General features: G+C 49.3%; 2 protein-coding genes across 8 annotated transcripts in view; one reads left to right on the top strand and one right to left on the bottom strand.

The window, feature by feature from the left end:
- The window catches only part of LOC309603011 (ubiquitin-associated protein 2-like), a 103318-nt gene extending 88425 nt beyond the window's left edge, over positions 1–14893 (top strand). For all 7 annotated transcript variants that reach the window (XM_082337284.1, XM_082337283.1, XM_082337282.1 and 4 more), the window contains 7 exons: positions 6934–7012; positions 8483–8697; positions 10086–10185; positions 10269–10376; positions 11890–11957; positions 12953–13144; positions 14694–14893. In XM_082337284.1, the coding sequence (XP_082193410.1) occupies positions 6934–7012; positions 8483–8697; positions 10086–10185; positions 10269–10376; positions 11890–11957; positions 12953–13144; positions 14694–14789 (858 nt within the window). In that variant the 3' untranslated portion in view covers positions 14790–14893. The remainder of the gene's footprint in view (positions 1–6933; positions 7013–8482; positions 8698–10085; positions 10186–10268; positions 10377–11889; positions 11958–12952; positions 13145–14693) is intronic.
- Positions 3009–3725, bottom strand: LOC309602795 (interferon-like; the record flags this gene model as incomplete). The annotated part of the gene is made up of 1 exon (XM_082336732.1): positions 3009–3725. One exon carries the CDS (start codon positions 3723–3725, stop codon positions 3009–3011), a length of 717 nt encoding a protein of 238 aa, XP_082192858.1.
- Positions 14894–18258: the final 3365 nt, after the last annotated feature.

Below are 18258 nucleotides of genomic sequence, written 5' to 3'. Positions count from 1 at the left end.
CCGGAGCCTTCTCTTGTGGAGGCTGAGCAGCCCCAAGTCTCTGAGGCTTTGCTTAGAGGAGAGGCGTTGCAGCCTGTGAAGGTGTTTGTGGCCCTCCTGTGGAGCCGCTGCAGCAGGTCCGTGTGGTCGTTGTCCCAAGGACTGCCGAGCTGCTGGTGAGTGGGTGTAAAGCGGGGTGTCAGGCGGAAAAGGCTGAGGAGGCAAGGGCGGAAGAGCTGGTTCTGATGCCGATGGCTGCCCCCTGGCAGAGGCTTTGCAAAGAGGTTGAGGAAGGCGCCTCCGTGGGGAGGTGCCAAGGAGAAGAGCGGGCGCGGGATGTGCAGAGCCCTGTTTGGAGCAGGGCTTGGAGGAGGTGTGGAGTGGCGGTGGCTTCCCCCCAGCCCAAAGGCTTGTTGCCGTTCTTCTTTGGCTACATTGCTGCATTGTTGAGGTGCGTTGGCTATAGTGGTTTAGTGAGCCATGTGAGATCGCAGGGGTAGTGACATATGGGGTAGTTGTGATTGTGCAGTGTTTTTTTTTGTGATTTATCCTTTTCCTTTTGTGGTGTCTCTTATTCCTGTTTGGTTCCAGTGAATTTCCTTTTTTGCCCAAGTCTCTTTTACTTATGTAATGCTCCAGTATTGGTTGTGGGTTTTTTAGTTTCGGTATGTTTGTCATCTTTGGTTTCATATGAATACATGATTTAGTTTCAGATTTTGAAAGATTTGTCAAATTTTGCTATTTCTCAGGAATCTCAGGATCTATCTCTGAGACCTGATGTCCTGGGAGGAGCTGGCTTTTGGTTTAAGCACTTGAGCACTTAATGCTTAGTGGTGAAGCTTTTATGGTCTCTTTGCTTCTCTTTTCTTGGTTTGAACCTCATCGTGATTGGGGATTAGAATTTTTTTCTTAGCTCTTGCTTATTAAACAGTGAAGGAGACACAGTCAGAAATGTTTTCATATAGGCTGATTTTTGCTGGGTTTTGCCAGTTTACGAACACTTTGTGAGCAGTGTCCCATTTTGGTGCACGGAGGAAAAGGTTCTCTACAAACACTTCTATTTTTTCTAATTTCCAGTGTTTGTCTGGAGAAATGCATGCATCTTATTATGCCCTCATACTACTGGAACTTCTCAGTTTTTCTCTCTCTTTTTTTTTTTTATCTCTGTTCATGCATCGTTTCTTTCCATTTTTTTGAAATTCTTTTTCAATGGTCTATTTTGGTCTGGAGGTCCCAAGTGCAATCTGGTGCTGAGGGTAGGTGGTGTCAGGAGGTTGCTAATGGCTTTGTGCAGTGATGCTTTGGATATATCTCTAGGAATGGACATCCTACAACCTTCCTGAGCTCTCTTCTAGTGTTGTATCATGTTCATGGTAAAGATAATAATAACATGTTTATTCTTTCATGTTTGAATTCCCTGTGTTCCAGCTTGTGTCATTACCTCTACTCCTCTGTTTGGATGTCTCAGGAGGGCTTCCTCTCTTCAGCCACCTCAGAGAAGATGGAGCCAATGAGGTCCCCCGTGCCTGGTGTCACGGGGTATTTCTGGTTAGAAGGAACATCAGGAGGACTGTAGTACAACCTGGAAGTTGCATCTTGAGGGGTCCTCGTGTCTGCCTGAGTACAGGCACTTGAGTGCCTGTACCTGAGTGAGATCCCACTTGTTTCCTCACTCTCCAGCTGCATAGGAAGTGCCTATTTCTGTTTGGATGGAGCAGTGTCCTGGCAGTGATGTAGTGTTGGAGGCGGTGTGACTGAGCATGGAGAGCAACCTCTTTGTCCTGTGCAGGACAAGGCCAGAGGTGCTGAACTTTTGTGTTGTCTTGCTTGGGCTTACCTCGTAAGGGCAAAGCACCTGGGGCAGATATCTTTGGGGCGGTGGTTGGAGAGTGAAAGAGCAGGTGGTGCAGATGGTGTGTGGGCAGTTTCCTTCATGGAGAATGCTGTGCTGGTCTCTGCTGGTTGGTTTGGACCATGTTGGGTGGTGGTGTTTCGGGAATGTATCCTTTTGTTTGCCAAGGATGTGTTGGGGTGAAGAAAACCTAGGCCGATGTGCTCTGTGTAGTGAGGCAGGTCCCCATGGCCACTGGTGTGTGAGCACAAGCACGAGTGTCTTGGGCCAGTTGTGGTTCTAGGAGAGCAGTGAGCAGTCCTGGGCATCTCCTGTGTTTCTTGTGGCTTTTTGGTGTTTCTTGGATTGGGTTGGTAGCACTGGGATGCTGTTCCTTGTTCAAACCTCCTCAGGTCTTGGTGAGTCCCCTCTTTTCCTTTTTGAGGTGCACGTTGTCCATGCTACCCTGCTTGGTCCCAAGCATTGCTGTGGCATTGCCGAATGGTTGTGATGGGGTGGTAGTTTGGAGGTGACTTTCGTGTCTTGGCAGTGGGAGAGGGTTGGGAAGGGAGAGGGTGGGTGGCAGGAGAGGAGGAGCGGGAAGGGCAGTCATCATGTCATCTGGGTGAGCACTTACTCCAAGGGTCTGGCGTCAGCAGGAGATACCTGTGGGCTTGAAGGACCATGGTGGGTCCCCGAGAGAGACCTGCTGTCCGAAGCCTTTGACTAGGGCAGGAGGCATTGGTGGGACAGACTGCAGGAGGGAGGCTCATCCCTGCAGAGACCCTGTATTTTCCTGTCAGGTTATATGCATGATGACAACCTCTTTTCTTTTTTCTTCTTTTTTGTTTTTGCAAAAAGTCTTTATTTCCAACAAGTTAATAAATAAATAAATATATAAATAGAGACATTAATGGCCAGCTAAATAAATAAATAAATAAATATCTGTGATAAATAGTGATTGGCATGAGAGTCCCCGCAGTGTCCATAGGGACCTTCCCCTCCATCAGGGGAGGTCACACAGTCTGGATGGGCTAGATAATGCCATGGATAATAAATACCACTCCTCTCCCCATCACCCCGCAGCTGTCCATGAGCACGCAGCACAGCAATTTTCTCCTCCTTCCTTTCCAGCGAAGGTGTGGCACTGGTGTGGGTGTACGGGCTGTGCCACAGCCTGGCCCCGGCCTCGCTGTGGTCATGCCTGTTTCCCCAACAGTGCAGGCTGCTGGCTGGAAGAGGTGTGAGCAGTGCTGAGAAATCCCAGCCCCGGCTGCTGCTGCCTCTGCTCAGTCTCTGGCCACCGGTGTTGGCTGGGTATGGGTGCTTGGCGTGAGTGGGTTTGGTGGAGGGCAGGAGTGTCTCGGCTCTTCATTCGCCGTATGAGTGTGTCCAAGCGTTGGAAGCAGATGCGAGCTTCAAGGCGGACGTGGTCCCAGGCACAGGCGCTGTGGTTGTGGGTATGAAGGAAGTCATGGATGTGCCTGAAGTATTTGTCGATGCTGAGCCACAGGTTGCGGGGTCCTTGCCTTTTGAAGAGCATCCCGTTGGCTGGCACGCATTGCTCAAGGTCTTCTTTGTAATGGTGGAGGTTGTTGAGGAGGTCATGTTGTGCCTGGGTGTCCCAGTGTTGGGGGGTGCTCAGGCTGCTGAGGATGTTGAAGAGGTGCTGGAGGATGCGTAGGGCAGTGGCGGCGGCTTGCTGCGGGTGGCTGGTGTGGAGGGCGGCATCGGGGAAGGGGAAGGGCGCGGGCTGGTGGTGGCAGGTCTGTGTCGAGCTGGGAGCCATGGCCCGGAGGAACTGGAGGCTGTCCCAGGGGAAGGTGGCGTCACGGGGCCGGAGGTGGTGGCAGGCGGGGGCGGTGGCGAGAGCCGTCAGGAGGAACAGGAGCGGCAGGGTTGCGGGCGCAGGCATGGTGGGGCTGTGGGTGCCGCGTGGGTGGTGCTGGTGAGGAGGCTGGTGAGGCTTGGTGGTGGTGCGGGTGGGCGCTGTGCTTGGGGTGCTGGCGGGCGGGCGGTTTTATATGGTGCCGCAGCTTTCCTTTCATCATCATCAACATCTAGACAGAATTTCCCTGTTTTCATTTTCAGTTTTGCTTTCCGTTTACTTTCTCCTGAGGGCTTTTGTTGTGCTTGTCAAAGTGTGAGCGGAAGGTGGCCCTGCCTTAAGGAACTGGAACTGGTTCTTTCGCAGGGCTGGTGCCGGGGTGTGGGGGGAGCCCGGCTCCTGTGCTGTTAGGGTTCTGTGGGGGACGTGAAAGTGCAGCGGCAGAGGCTTTTGGGGCAGCTGTGCTGCGGATGTGTTTCAGGGTTTCCTCTTCATCTGTTTTGTGAATCGTCTTTCTTGGGTTTTATTTTCAAATTTCTCTGCCTACCAACATCTGTTTTTCTTATTTCATGCTCTGATATTATTTGTATATATGAGTTAATGCATGTTTTCCTTTATTTCTTATTAACAAATATTTTTAGTTTGTCAGTCTTTTTTTTCCCCCTTTGCTTTCTCTATAGCACCTGCATCTTTGCTGGTGGAAGAGTTTTTCCTCTCTCAGCAAATATCTTACAGAATATTTTTGGGGTCATCTGTCACTCCCCCTACCCCCTGATTGATTTGTCCTCAGTGTGTTGATGTTTAGAAATAAATGCATAAATGTCACAAAGGATTTTTCATCAACTAATTGTGCAATGATTGTGATTTGGGGTTTTTTATTGTGTTTTGAATTTGTTGTAGAAATTAGGCAACATTAGGTGTTTGGGAGGCAGGAGCAAGTGAGAGTATTTGTCTTTGATGTGCCGATCCACTTACATCTAGAAAGCGAAAGTGGGCAGAGCCCCAAGTGCAAGTCGTCACTGCTTCCTGGGAAGCTTCTAGCAGCGAGAGGTAGAACGGGGGTTTCTCCTGAGGTTTGGGAGGGGGTTCTTTTTTAATCTAAATTAATTCATGTGTACGTTGATGCTGTAAATTCTCACTGTGTTTATTATGTGTCTGTGTGTGTGTATTACACTGGGATGTGCTTTCTTTTCTGTTACTCTTTTGCAGGCTGCCTGCTTAGCAGAGATCTTACAAATGCGTTAGCTGCTGTGCGCGGTACCTAGCAAGCTGCTTGATGGAGCTTAAATCTATTACGTCAGATCATTTATCAATTTTCAGTTCTTTTCTGTCTCCCTTCTTGAGTCTATTCCTGATATTTCAGTTTTGACTTTAGGCACCTTCTGCATGCCTTCTGTAGTTCAGGAAATACCCATGGTGGTTGAAGAGCAGACTATCTCTTCTGATGTTTTCCTATGGGTAGGCATGAAGTGCAAAGAAAACTGGCTTGCACTCATATTTTCTAATGATTGTTTGTTTCAAATGAGTGTATGCACAGGTGTGCGGGATAGGGATATGCAGTGCTGATGTGGTTTTCCCCCACCTGAGAGGCAGTGGGAATAATTGCAATCCTTAGACCCTGTTCTCGTGCAGATTTGGTTATATTTTGTCCTGTTTATATAGGGGAGGATGCTAGTCTATCAGTTCCAGTTCATATCCACTGTATCCTGCTCAGATCTCTTCTCCAAATCTGCTTTTTGTGGCATTTTCGTCAGAAGGAGACGGGAGTGCTGCTTTTGAGTAACCTGCTAAGACTTTTCATGTGGATTTGGTTGTGTTTTGTTAAGTGATTCATGCCAGAGTTGATAAGGTGGAATTACCTGGGAAGGAAAGGATGATGAAATATGGCACCATTTCAAGTTACAGAAAGCACCTGCAATACTAAATCTGTGCCAGATTATTTAATGTTCAGTGTTGGAGAGCTGGGTGTAGGAAAGAGGGGGGGTGATGCACAGAAATGCAGCAAGGTGAAAGGTGCTGTCAGTTCAGAGAAAGCACTTAAGGTGCTGGGGAATTTGCAGAGAAGGGTATGAAGGAGGAGGATGTTTTTCCAGTGTTGGACAATGTGTGGAAATGGATACGGTAGTGGTTAAAGCATTAACTCTTGATGAATTGGAGGTGGTGCGGAGTAAACCATGAGAATTAGGAGGAAAAATGCTTAGTGGAGTACCAACCCCACATGTGGAGTTCACCCAGAGAGGGAATGGCAAACTTTTCTCTTTTTCTCTCAAACTGAAGACAAAATGCTACTTTTGTTTTGCTGGCATGTCCTGTGGTCTCAGAGTGCAAGCTTTCTAGGGTGAGGACTGTCTTACCTTCCTGTAGAGGACCTAGAAGAATGATCTAAGGCAGTGGTCTCCACCTTTTTTGATCACACAACGCATCAGTAAAAAATGTGTGAGCACTTGCCCCAATATATTTTTATTTCTAGATTATATACATATACTACTGTAGTAATACATTTGTGTTACATGATATGAAGCAAAGTATATAAAGTATATAAATTTGTGTTATTTTTAGATACGTAAAAATGTTATAAAACATACACAAAAATAAAAATTCAAAAAGGATGAGAGAAAGGTTAGACAAACACTATTTTTAAATGTTTTAAAACTTTATTTATTAATGGTACCAAAACCATTTTCTTCATGCATCCCAATGGTTTGTCCTGTGCACCCCACTTTGGAGACTACTGATCTGAGGTCTCCTGTAGCACAGTTTAAATAAATTTTCCAGTCATCTGGTAGTAACTCTTTTTCTCCTTTTTTTTTTTTTTTTTTTTTTTTTTAAATGTTTGGTCTGTTTTCCTAGCTGACGTTTCCACTTTTAGAAAACAGGGCATGGTACAAGAGTAAAACCTTTAGACTACATCCACGTTGAGATTACAGTCCTGGCCTGACCCCAGGTCTTTGGCCCCTGATAGTCTGTTGTTGTTCCAGGCACAATCTTGGTGGAAGATGACAGCTCAGAGCTGAGGGTTGGAAGGGGAAAGCATTTAGTTGTTGCCTTTAACTTACCATTAAGAGATGAAGTATTTGTATATAATATTGAAAATGTCTATGAAGTAGCTTTATTTTGAAGTTGAATATCCAGGAAAATCTTCAGCTCTGCTCTAAGTGATAGGGTCAGCTTCTGCCCAAACTTCCTTTAGTTCTTCCTTTTTAATTTTTTTTACGCATGTAATACAGGGTTCATGAGAGCTGTCCAGCTCTGTTACAGTTTCAACTATTAATAAACGATGTTGTCTCTTTCCAAGGATTACTACGGAATTACATTCCCTGCTCCTGCAACCTTGACAGGCAGAGATGGGAGCCTTGCTAACAACCCGTACTCAGGTGAGTGCTATTTAAGGACGAGGATGGTGAGTGAGATGTGCTGGTTTCTCAATGCAGGTCATCCTGCCGTTGCTGAAAGAGCAATCATTTTTCCTTCTGTAAACAGTTAAACCCATCAGTCCGAACTAGTCGAACAAAAGCGAGCATCTCCCTCTCAACCCTGACATTGATGTTTCTTCATGGTTTTGGTCAGTAATTCGTATGTGACTACTTCTGGGATGAAGTTGGATAGCCTTCGAGAAAAGTGCAAAATTGTTATGAATGTAAATGGCAGGGTCATCTAGTGCCCTTCCTGAGCACATACAGGTGCTTGAAAAATATTCCATAGCTTAATCATTCTTCTCGAAATTCAGTTGGCTGGCTTTCCTTTTTTGGCACTGGAGTAGACACCCCTCAGCAGCTCCCCATACTTTGTTACTGCTGTTTTAGCACTTGTATGTTCCAGCAGGAGCTGCACCTAGGAGGCTCTCCCTCACACTCCCCAAATCTAATGGACTTCATTCCCAAAAGCATATGGTCTAAGGAGCCCTTCCTCATTCGTGCTCTTGCTCTTCAGTTATTGTGCAAAGATGACATTAATGCCATCCAGGATTTTCAGCCAGTGGTTTTCATCCACTGCCATATAATTACAGCTTAAAACTGTAGCCAGAGGCATTATAATTCCTGTAATGATGGTATTAAGTGTTGTCATACTTCTCGATAACCAGCAAAAAGGAATACCTGTTGGTAATGAGGTAGATGTGATTGATGTATGTCACCTCCCTAAAAAACATGTGAACATGCTGCTCTGTAGGCTGCCAGAAAATGCAAGTGTTCAGGAGTTTTCTGCTTTGTAATCACTTCTCTTGGGAGATTGCTTTGGGGTTAATAACCGAATTTCCCTTCCTACTTCTTCAATAAGGTGGCCCGCGATGCAAGCCTTGCTTTCCTGGCCTTCAGCTACTGTCTCCAGAACTTTGGTGGTGTGAGGAACCGGACATCTAACTAGTCATGCTTGACAAATAAACAGACAATGACAAAAATATGCCCATCGCTGCCTGTAAACCCTAACTTGCTTTCAGCCCATGAAGCTTAGCTAATCAGTTTAACCTCCAGGAGAGTCACACTTTAACCCAACAACCATTTGCTCTTTGGCTATTTACCATATTTCTGCTTTTAGCATGTTTTATTGCAATGATCTGATAGTAATGAATCTGCTCAGACCGTGTGAGATAAGTAAGTATTGGTATCTCCATTTTATCAATGGATTAGCCATGGCACGGAGTTCTGTGCCACGAACAGGCAATGTCCCTGTGGCCGTCAGGAACAGAGACCAGGAGAGCACTTCCCATGAACAACTGCAGGCTTTCAAAGTGTAGGATGTGCTCTCTTCTGTAGTTGTCTACTTGTATTCAGAGGGTTTGAATCCTTTGAGTCCTCCACTTTTGAAATAGCTTTGATAGCTTTTCTGATCCGTTATTTCTTTCACAGGTGATGTAACAAAATTTGGCCGTGCGGATTCTGCCTCCCCTGCTCCCGCTACCACGCTTGCCCAGCCGCAGCAGAACCAGACGCAGACTCACCATACAACTCAGCAGCCCTTCCTCAACCCAACCCTGCCCCCGGGGTACAGCTACACTGGGTTACCTTATTATGCTGGAGTGCCCGGCGTACCCAGTGCATTCCAGTATGGGCCAACCATGTTTGTAAGTGTGTCATCCTGAACTGTAACCCTCCCTTTGTGCCTCTCTGGTTTTGCTCTCTCCAGCCCAAACCTTCTACATCTTGGAATCATAAAATGGTTTGGTTGGAAGGGACCTCCAAAGATCATCTAGTCCAACCCCTCTGTCACGGGCAGGGACATCTTTCACTAGGTCAGGCTGCTCAAAGCCCCTTCCAACCTGACCTTGAACACTTCCAGTGATGGGGCACACACAGCTTCTCTGCACAACCTGTTCCAGTGTTTCACCACCCTTGTCGTAAAAAATTTCTTCCTTACATCCAATCTAAACCTACCCTCTTTCAATTTAAAACCATTGCCCTTTCTCCTGTCACTACAGGGCCTGGTAAAAAGTTTTTGTCCATCTTTCTTACAAGTGCCCTTTAAGTATTGAAAGACGATGATAAGGTCTCCCCAGAGCCTTCTCTTCTTCAGGCTCAAGAACCCCAATTCTCTCAGCCTTTCTTCATAGGAGAGATGTTCCAGCCCTCTGATCATGTTTGTGGCCCTCCTTTGGACCTGCTGTAACAGGTCCACGTCTGTCTCATACTGGGGACCCCAGAGCTGGATCCAGTACTCAGGTGGGGTCTCATGAGAACGGAGTAGAGTCATCTTCCCCAGTCTGCAAGGGATCTCCAAAAACATGCAAGCATGAGAAAATAGCTGCAGTCCCTTCCCCAAGAAAACAGGAAAATTAAAAGGCCAGAACTCATGGCCTCCTGCGCAGGTGACTGTAAATAGCAGACAGCAGCAGCTCATGGACTGAGTGTTCCTGAAAGCTGTTGCCAGGCTCTGGAGAGTCAAGGGGAGACCCAAAGCTGAGTCAGTGAACTGAGAGTGCCTAGGAAATCCTTTTGAGGATGGAGGAGACCCTGTTAAGTCAGAGAGTGGTGCTGGTAGTCTCAGGAGGAAGAAGGTTATTTGGGAAGAGATGATGCTCCAGGCAGAAAGGTAGATGAGTCTATTTTAGGGTCCTGTAGGACAGTGTTTTATGAAACAGCCTCAGGCAGGAATTGATGTTTCATTTGATTCTGGAGGGAAAGCACTGCGGTTGCTCCTTCTTGGGTTTGTGAGTAAGAATTTGCTGTTTACGTTCAGTGTATGAAAGAAATACGCAGCCTGTTCTGAGACAGGGTTGCACTGCAATCAGAGAGAGGTGGCTCTAGTGGAAAACATGGGGCTTGCACAAATTCACTACAGCAAGTTACTGCTGGAAGCGTGAGTGCCGTGTCCCATGCCATCCCAGTGCTCCCAACTCCGGATTAAATTTCCCACGTGAGGTGGAAGTGCCTTCCCCACTAGATGGCAGAGGGAGCTTGCGTTTTGTGTGCTGTTCCCCAGTTAACAGCCCTTTTGTTCCCTTCCTTTGTCCAGGTACCTCCAGCATCTGCTAAACAGCATGGAGTCAATCTGAACACCGCGTCAACTCCTTTCCAGCAAGCGAGTGGCTATGGGCAGCACGGCTATGGAGCAGGTATGCTTACCACTGCGCTTTTCACGTGAGCATCTGCAGAGCTGCTTGCACACTGTAACACCTTGTCTTGTACACACCGGCAGGCTATGATGACTTAACGCAGGGAACGGCAGCTGGAGATTACAGCAAAGGAGGCTACAGTGGGTCATCTCAAGCACAAAACAAATCTGCTGGCACTGGACCTGGGAAAGGTAACACATGAGACTTGAGGATGTTCTTGAGTGGGATTTAGTAGGGCAAACTCCCAGTATTGCCAGTGCTGTGCAGTCAACACAGCAGCCAGCTCTAAACAGGGTCACGATCCAAGCTGTTTCTCCATCTCCCGTATACAAAATGCTTTTTTAATGGCCCAACTGTTCCTTCTAAACCTCATGGCTGAACTTTGCATAAGGATTTATGTGGCTGATGCGCAGCTTTGTCAACAATGACACATGGGAGAAATGGTGAGCTGTTTCCTCTGCCGAAGTTTTCTTTGCTGAAGAATAGTGGTCCCGCAGCAGTGCTGTGTTTTTGAAGCCTAAGCAGTTTGATGCTGCTGCTGAAATGGTCCTCTGCCAAATGATGACGGGATTTTGAGTTTCTTGGTAAGCACCTGTGATAGCCACATGTTAGGGGCAAGCAGAGCAGTTCACACATCTCTGGGCTGTTATTTCAGCTGCTGTCCGTATACCCTGTAACTCATTGCATTGTTTCATGCCTGGAAACATTTCTTTGTGACTGTAAAGGCTGAAGAATTTATACAGCTTATACGATAGCTTTATTCTGCACATGCTGGTTAGACCTGAGAAATGTATACTGAACTGCTTAGCACTAACTAGTTCACCCTTGGGCTTAAGCAAATACCAAGCATTTGCTGTGCATTTGAAACACCAACTGGACTGTTGTCAGCTGAGAGCTGATCACGCTGTCCTCTGTGGAGGAGCAATCCAAAAAGGAGCAATGTCCTAGGAAAGGTACAACCTCAGAGCAGTGCAAACCTTCTGAGTCCAGTCCTCTGATTCACTGGCCAAAGGAACCACTGGTTTTATTCTGATCCAAGTGAAATGATCAGAGCCAGTCTTTATAAGACTGTGAAGAAGTGGCTGGTTTGAGAGCCACCTCGCTGGTAAGTGAGTGTTTCTGAGCCTGTTGTGGCACCAGCTGGTCCAGGTGGAAGCCAGCCTATATCAGTGATATTAATTCTCTCAGGGCAGAGGAGCATTGCAGACCTCACCCTTCTGCGGGATGTGAAAGGACACGGGCTCAAACGTGTAGCAGATGCTGAGTCTCATTGCTCAGCACACTACTGGAAAGCTCTTGAATGCTGCAATAGAGCCAAATGCATCCCTAATCCTAGGGGAAATCTGGCTTTTCACGAGCTTAAATGAGTGTTCAGTGCAGCCAGCTGCTGCCTGGTGAAGTGCATTTGAATCCAAGCGGTAACGGCTGGGTCATGGACGTGGGTGATTTATCGCAGTGGGCTGGTTTCCTGCTTTGTGGCAGGAGTGAGGAACTGAGCCCTTTGTTCTGTTCCTGTGTGGGGTGCTGTGGGTCTAAGAACATGGAGAACTGGGCTGGCCGGCAGCAGCAGCAGGGCGTGTGGTGTGGCAGCTGCTGACGAAGATGCATCCACTGAGGCTGCTGGAGGTGCTAGGAGCAAAGCATGGGGCTCATGCTGGGTGGTGGTTGTCTTTCTCATTGTCAGTGGCTTTTTTTGTTTTCCAGGTGTTTCTGTGACCTCAAGTAACACAGGTGTGCCTGATATCAGTGGCTCAGTCTATAACAAGACTCAGGTGAGCAATGCTGGACCCTCCTCCCTCATGGGCTGAGGCCAGGCCAATGGCTCCCCTCCTGTTCCCAAGCTGGTCAGTCTCAGGGTCAGCAGGCCGTGGCATTTCTTATGCTGGCTCTGTTTGCCGTTGGACTGGAGTCTCATCCTCTGTCCCACCGTTTTTGCCATGTCAGCTCCTGACGGCAGCTGCTGGCATAGGCGCAGTACTCTACGCTGCCCATGCTGCCCCATGCAAGCTACGTCCTGGGTGCAAATGAAATGTGATGGTGCTTATGTTTTTAGTCAAAATAGCCCCCAAAGCAGGTGAGTCAAGAGGCCGTTTGCTTTTCAGTCAGTAGTGCCCACCGCTAACACCCGAGGGTCCCTGTCCCACGCTCTCCTCTAGCCATTGCTCAGTGTACAGCTTCCCAGGGAAAGCAGAAGGTGCTTTGACAAGCTGTGGTGTGCAGTGGGCTTATGTCCAGCTCCTGTTTTCTCCTCCTTGTACCCTCAGCTGGGGAAATTGGTGTCTGGCTGTGATCTGTGCTTACAGGTAGGAAGCCAGCTCTTAGCTACACACTTAGCATTAGGGGTCAAGCTTTGGCCACGGGGAGGAAAACCTTACTGCGAGTTCTTCTTGCATTTTTGTTGGGCCGCCCTGGGTATGTCAAGTAATTCCAGGCTGGGCCCCTGCAACGTGTGAAGGACTGATTTCAGGCAGCTGCTGCCATCCTGTGTCACACTGAGCAAAAAGAGGTCACGGAAAAAAAGGAAAACAGTAGCTGTGGAAATAAAAATAAAATAAAATGTCGGATGCATTAGTGCAGAAATATGGGTGAGAACAGGAGGTGAAACTCATCTGCTGAAGTGCTCGCAGGTATTCAGTGTGATGTGGCTTGCTCACGGGGCTGGTGAAAGGTTCAGGTGATGTGTGTTTGGGCCACTCTTGTTCTTGTCTGGTCACCATGGGGCTGCTCACACCAGTCTCTGACGCTGTCCCCCTTGCCTCCCGTGCAGACGTTTGACAAGCAGGGATTCCACGCTGGCACGCCGCCTCCTTTCAGCCTGCCCTCTGCTCTCGGATCGACTGGGCCCCTGAACCCTGGTGCTGCCCCAGGTTATGCTCCAGCCCCGTTTCTCCATATCCTGCCTGCACATCAGCAGCCTCATTCCCAGATGCTGCATCACCATCTTCAACAAGATGGGCAGGTGAGTCAGCCCCTTCTGCCTCTGCAGCGTGCCTGAGGGCAGATTGGTCCTACCCACATCTGAGCTGTGTCTTGGGGGTTTTTGCTTCCTTCTGGGTTTTGCTTTGCTCACTGGGAAAGGGCCTTGACAGTGATTGCAGACTGACAGACTTGATGCCGTTTACCAGCTTGGGGAGGGAACCTCATGAAGTTCAGCAAGGGGAAAGGCAAAGTCCTGCCCCTGGGGAGGAGCAACACCATGCACCAGTATATGCTGGGGGCCAAAGCAGCTTGGCAGAAAAGGCCCTGGGGGTTCTGATGGACACCAAGTTGGCCATGAGCCAACAATGTGCCTTTGCCACAAAGGCGGCCAACAGTATCCTGGGCTGTATTAGGCAAAGTATCGTCAGCAGGTCAAGGGAGCTGACCCTTCCCCTCTGTTCAGCACTGGTGAGGCCACAGCTGGAGTCCTGTGTCCAGTTCTGGGCTCCCAGTACGAGAGACGTGGACACGCTGGGGAGAGTTCAATGAAGGACCACAAGGATGATGAAGCGACTGGATCACCTCTCCTATGAGGAAAGGCTGAGAGAGCTGGGACTGTTCAGCCTAGAGAAGAGAAGGCTCAGGGGGATCTCAATGTCTGTAAGGGAGGGTGCAAAGAGGACAGAGCCAGGCTCTTTTCAGTGGTGCCCAGTGACAGGACCAGAGGCAATGGGAACAAACTGGAACACAGGAGGTTCCCTCTGAACATCAGGAAACTTTTTTTTACTGGGATGGTGACCAAGCACTGTCGCAGGTTGCCCAGGGAGGTTGTGGAGCCTCCATCCTTGGAGCTGTCTGGATGTGGTCCTGGCCAGCTGGCTCTAGGTGACCCTTCTTGAGCAGAGGGGTTCGATAACATGCCTCGAGAGGTCCCTGCCAGCCTCAGCCAGCCTGTGATTCTGTGAAGAGGCCATCCTGATGTGGGGTGTGGAGAGATGGGCTGTGAGGTATGAAGCCGAGGCAGGAGCTGCTGTCCCCTGGCTGTGGCAGGAGAGCAGGATGTGAGCACTTGTACTGTAACTCGGGGGCAAAAATAAAGCAGCCCCTTGCAGGTTGCATGTTGGCTCCGATTTCTGATTTGGTTTCACCATCCCATGCGTTTCCTTTCCTCACTATAAATCTTCCCTGAAAAAAACAGTGTTCTGCCTTAGAGTCCAGAAATAGGAAATGACTTCTCTCTCCGAATGTGTGACATCCTTGGCTGGTGCACTGCCTCCGTTCACCTTGAGAGAGCTCCTTTGCTGGCCCCAGTCCTGCTCCTCTCCTTGTGCTTGAACCTGTCTTGGGTGAGGGGGGCAGTGGGATGGTGCGTCCCCGCGCTCCTGCTTGGTGTCTCTACGGCTGTTTGTCCTGGATTGTGAGACGTGGAGATGCTGCAGAGCAGAAACAGATCCGTTCAGGGGGGAACATCGCTACGTTGGTGGGTGTCAGGGCTGTCCCCGGGGGCAGCAGCTCTTCTGGTAACGTTCAGATGGGCTGGTCTTCCTGGGAGTGCTGATGCCCATGCCGTCTTCCTTTCTGATTTCTAGGGTGGATCTGGCCAACGCAACCAACCCAGCACCATGCAGCAAAAGTCTCAGGCTACCAAAACCGCCTATGGCACTTCTCCATACTGGACAAACTAAATCTGAAACCGGGGAGGGGGGAGAGAATGAAAGGAGAGGAGGAGAAAAAAGCAAAAGAAAAGAGAAAAAGAAAAAAAGCCGAAGCCCATTCCTGGAATTATTAGAAGAAGAAGTAACTGCTCAGCCAAACGTCTGTGCGGGGAGAACTGCAGCCAACCAGCCATCCTCTGTGTGACTCGCCCGCTTCCTCTTTGAGTTGCTGTTGTATGTAATATATTTATGTATGTATTTGTAAATGTAATAGAGCCTAAATGTGGTTTTCTGCATCTTGCAGCCTGTTTTATTTTCTTTGTAGGAAAACTAATTATTCATTTCCCATCTACACCAGGGCATCCTTCCTTGTTTTTTTTAAGCTCTATGGGCTTTGTAACTCTGTCAAAGACAAACCGCCATTTTTTTTGGAGCTGGAGCCCATTTAATTTAATGCAGTTCTAAATTCAGGCAAATAAGAAGGCCTGTCGTCCCCCTTCCCCAAAAAAAGAATCAAGATGTGTCCTGTTGGTTTGATTTCTGCCCCCAACCCCCAATATAGCTGTTACTTTAAAGAGGGAAAAAAAGAAAAAAGAAAGAAAAAAAATGTTATGTGGGCCTTCCCCTTTCTTTCGTCTCCCCCTTCCCTCTGGCTGTGGAAGACGAACTCTCGTGGGCAGTTTGGTCACTGTGGCCCTGAGCTGCAGCCTCGCCTCTTTTTTTTTCAATTTTTGAATAAAAAAAAAATGACAGGGTTTTCTTTTTTGTTTGTGGTCTTTTTTTTTTTGTTTGTTTGTTTGTTTGTTTGTTTCTCTAGCAAGAGACTTCGGATGGCTCAGTGTGTTCTGGAACCTCCTTTGCATCATTAGAGGCAAAAACTATGTAGCGGTTTCTTAAATAAAAGTATAAGCTGTGTCTTGTACCTCTTTTTGCCCTGAGCCACCCTGCCCAGGAAAGCCAGAGGTGCTGGATGGAAACTTCATCTGTCCCTCCCCACTTTTTTTAAAACAAAGACCCTGGAGGCAGCTCCTGGTCCTTCTTTGTCCTGCACCAGTGCAGTGAATGTTTTAGGAGTTTCATTTCTTTTTAGCCCTTCCTCCACCTAATAAAGATCTGAGCATATCACTGGTGTTTGTCTGCATTTTCAAAGGCTCCAGGAGCAGTTTTGCTTTTACAGCCTGTCCCTTTCCACCTGCTTCTGCAACAAAAGCTCAGCTGGGAGAGTAAGAGCAGCAGAGGGGCTGCTGCATACCATGACAAAGGTGAGTGCGCCTCAGTGCTGAGAGCTCACGGGCACCTGCAGCGGGGATGGGATCCTGGGCAGCACCCTGACTCCTGCCATGAGCATCGTGTCTCTGCCTTCGGTGTCCTCTGGCATCGTCCTCTGTCTGAGTCCCTGCGGAGCAGCTGGGATGGGTAAGGGAGGAGCACAGCTGCAGCGCTGCCCTCCCTTGCTTTGCCCATGAAGTCCATGGCCTCCAGCAGGAGGAAGGTCAGCGGTGAGGGCTGCTGAGGGACGGCTCCTCCTGAGCATCCTGGCCCTGCGCAGCAGAGGAGGTGGGTAAATGTGAAGCTGTGTGTGTCCACGCAGTGGGTCAGGGGCTTTTTTGCACTTCCCAATTCTGTTTCAAGACCCACAAGGAAAAAAAAATCTGTTTCTACCCTGAGAACCACTTTTCTTTCTGAGAGTCACACTTTCACCAGCTTTCAGGTCCTGCGAGACGCGCTTGGCTTGGCAGAAGTCAGTCTGTCACCCAGCCCTCCCCCTACCTCTGAGCAGCACAGCATGACCTGCACTGGCATTCCTCTGCCCCAGCTCAAGTTTTGATACTGGTCGCACTTCAGCAGCTGCTGCGTGCCCTTGGCAGCTGCTGCCCCACTGCCACCGGCTCCGGGGCCTGAATGTCAAGGAGGGCAAAAATGTTTCTGCAGGCTGGGGGCTCGCTGCCAGGCTGTACAGGGGCGGCAGCAGCATCTGAGCCTGCAGGGCTTACAGCAATGGCACCTCATTTACCCGTGGTCAGAGCTGCTCACAGGAGCTATTCTTTGAAAAACAAACTTCCCCCAAAGCCATCTTCACGCACTGAATGCGTTCTTTATAGAAATCCACTGCTGCCCCGCCGGGGTGCGTCAGTTCTCGCTTGCTTGTCAGGGTCAAGAAGCAGCTGGAAGTGGCAAAAGGCAACGCGTGAGAGTTGGTGCCAGCGCAGAGCAGCCCCCTCAGCCTGAGGTTTGTTGCAGAGCAGCTGCAAGGGAGGCTCCCTCGCAAGGACTTCAGCCAGCGCTTCTCTGCTGTCCCCAGCTGCATGGCTTCTACCCCCGGCAGTGGGTGGCACTTCCAGGCCTGGAGGCGATGACGGGCTGTGCTGCCCTCGGGCACCGTCCTCTTCCCCAGCACAAGGCGGCAAAGGCAATGCCAGCACCTTCCCAGCTGCTCCGGGGCCCTGCCCGCAGGCAGCACCCCGCCTCGGCCACACGCAGGCTCCCCTCCTCTTTTCCTGTTTCCTTGCACTGTTGGTTCCAGCAGGGCTTTTCTGCAGCAATTGCCTCTCTAATCCCCTGTTCCACAGCCTGACAGCAGAGCCACGGCTGCTCAGCTGCGCTCAGCCATCAAGGAAAGGGGGGGAAACAACCAACCAACCAAAAGCCTATGCAAGTGGCAACCAGGTTTACCCAGTGCAGGGCAGGCTGGGGAGTTTGTCGTGCCTTTGGTACCACACCTGCTGCTGGATGAAGCAGCCATGGCAGCTCTGGGCAGCCCGGGGCTGTAGGAGCCAGGCAGGAGACAAGCAAGCCCGATCCAAGTCCCAAGGCCCAGACAGCACCACCCCTCTCACTCCCCCTCCCCACTATGGAGACCCCCTCTGGGAAGGCAGCTCTGAAATGCCCTCACCATTCCTCCAGCACAGCTGTGAAGCTGAAGCACTCAGGCCACAAACACATTTGACTCAGCAGTTGCTGTGCTGCAAACAATGTGCGCTTGTCCTGCTAATTTTAGCTTGACTGAGGCACTGCAAAAACAAACTTCGCTGTTGAGCTTGCAGGGAACAGCATGGGCCAAGCAGGGCAAGCACCGTGAAGGGCTGACAGTGATGACCTCGATTCCTCTGCCAGCCTTCTGCACCAGCTCAAAGCCCCTGCCCCAGCAAGCTCCCCGCTGCCTCGTCTGCCCCTTCAGGAGCGCTGTGCTCCTGCCCTGCCAGGGAATGAGCCACCAGCAGCAAACCGCCCCCCCCCCAGCAGCAGTGGCTTTGCCCCACGTCCCCCATCCCAGCTCCAGTCACAGGAGACCATGGACTATCTTCCCACTTGTCTCCCACTCTCTGACTTGGGAATATTAACTGTAACAGCAAAGCCCATGGCCTTTTGCCAATGTTCTTCTCTAAATCAGTGCATTCTTCAGCTTGGTTATCAAATAGCAGCTTTCATTTCCCATAACCTTCTATAAGCATTGATACTGGAGCAGTACTGAACTTGTGAACAGCTGTTATTCAAAGCT

This window comes from Platalea leucorodia, assembly GCF_965183815.1.
Source record: "Platalea leucorodia genome assembly, chromosome: Z".
NCBI classification, from domain to species: Eukaryota; Metazoa; Chordata; class Aves; order Pelecaniformes; family Threskiornithidae; genus Platalea; species Platalea leucorodia.
This window is presented reverse-complemented; position numbering and strand designations above follow the sequence as displayed.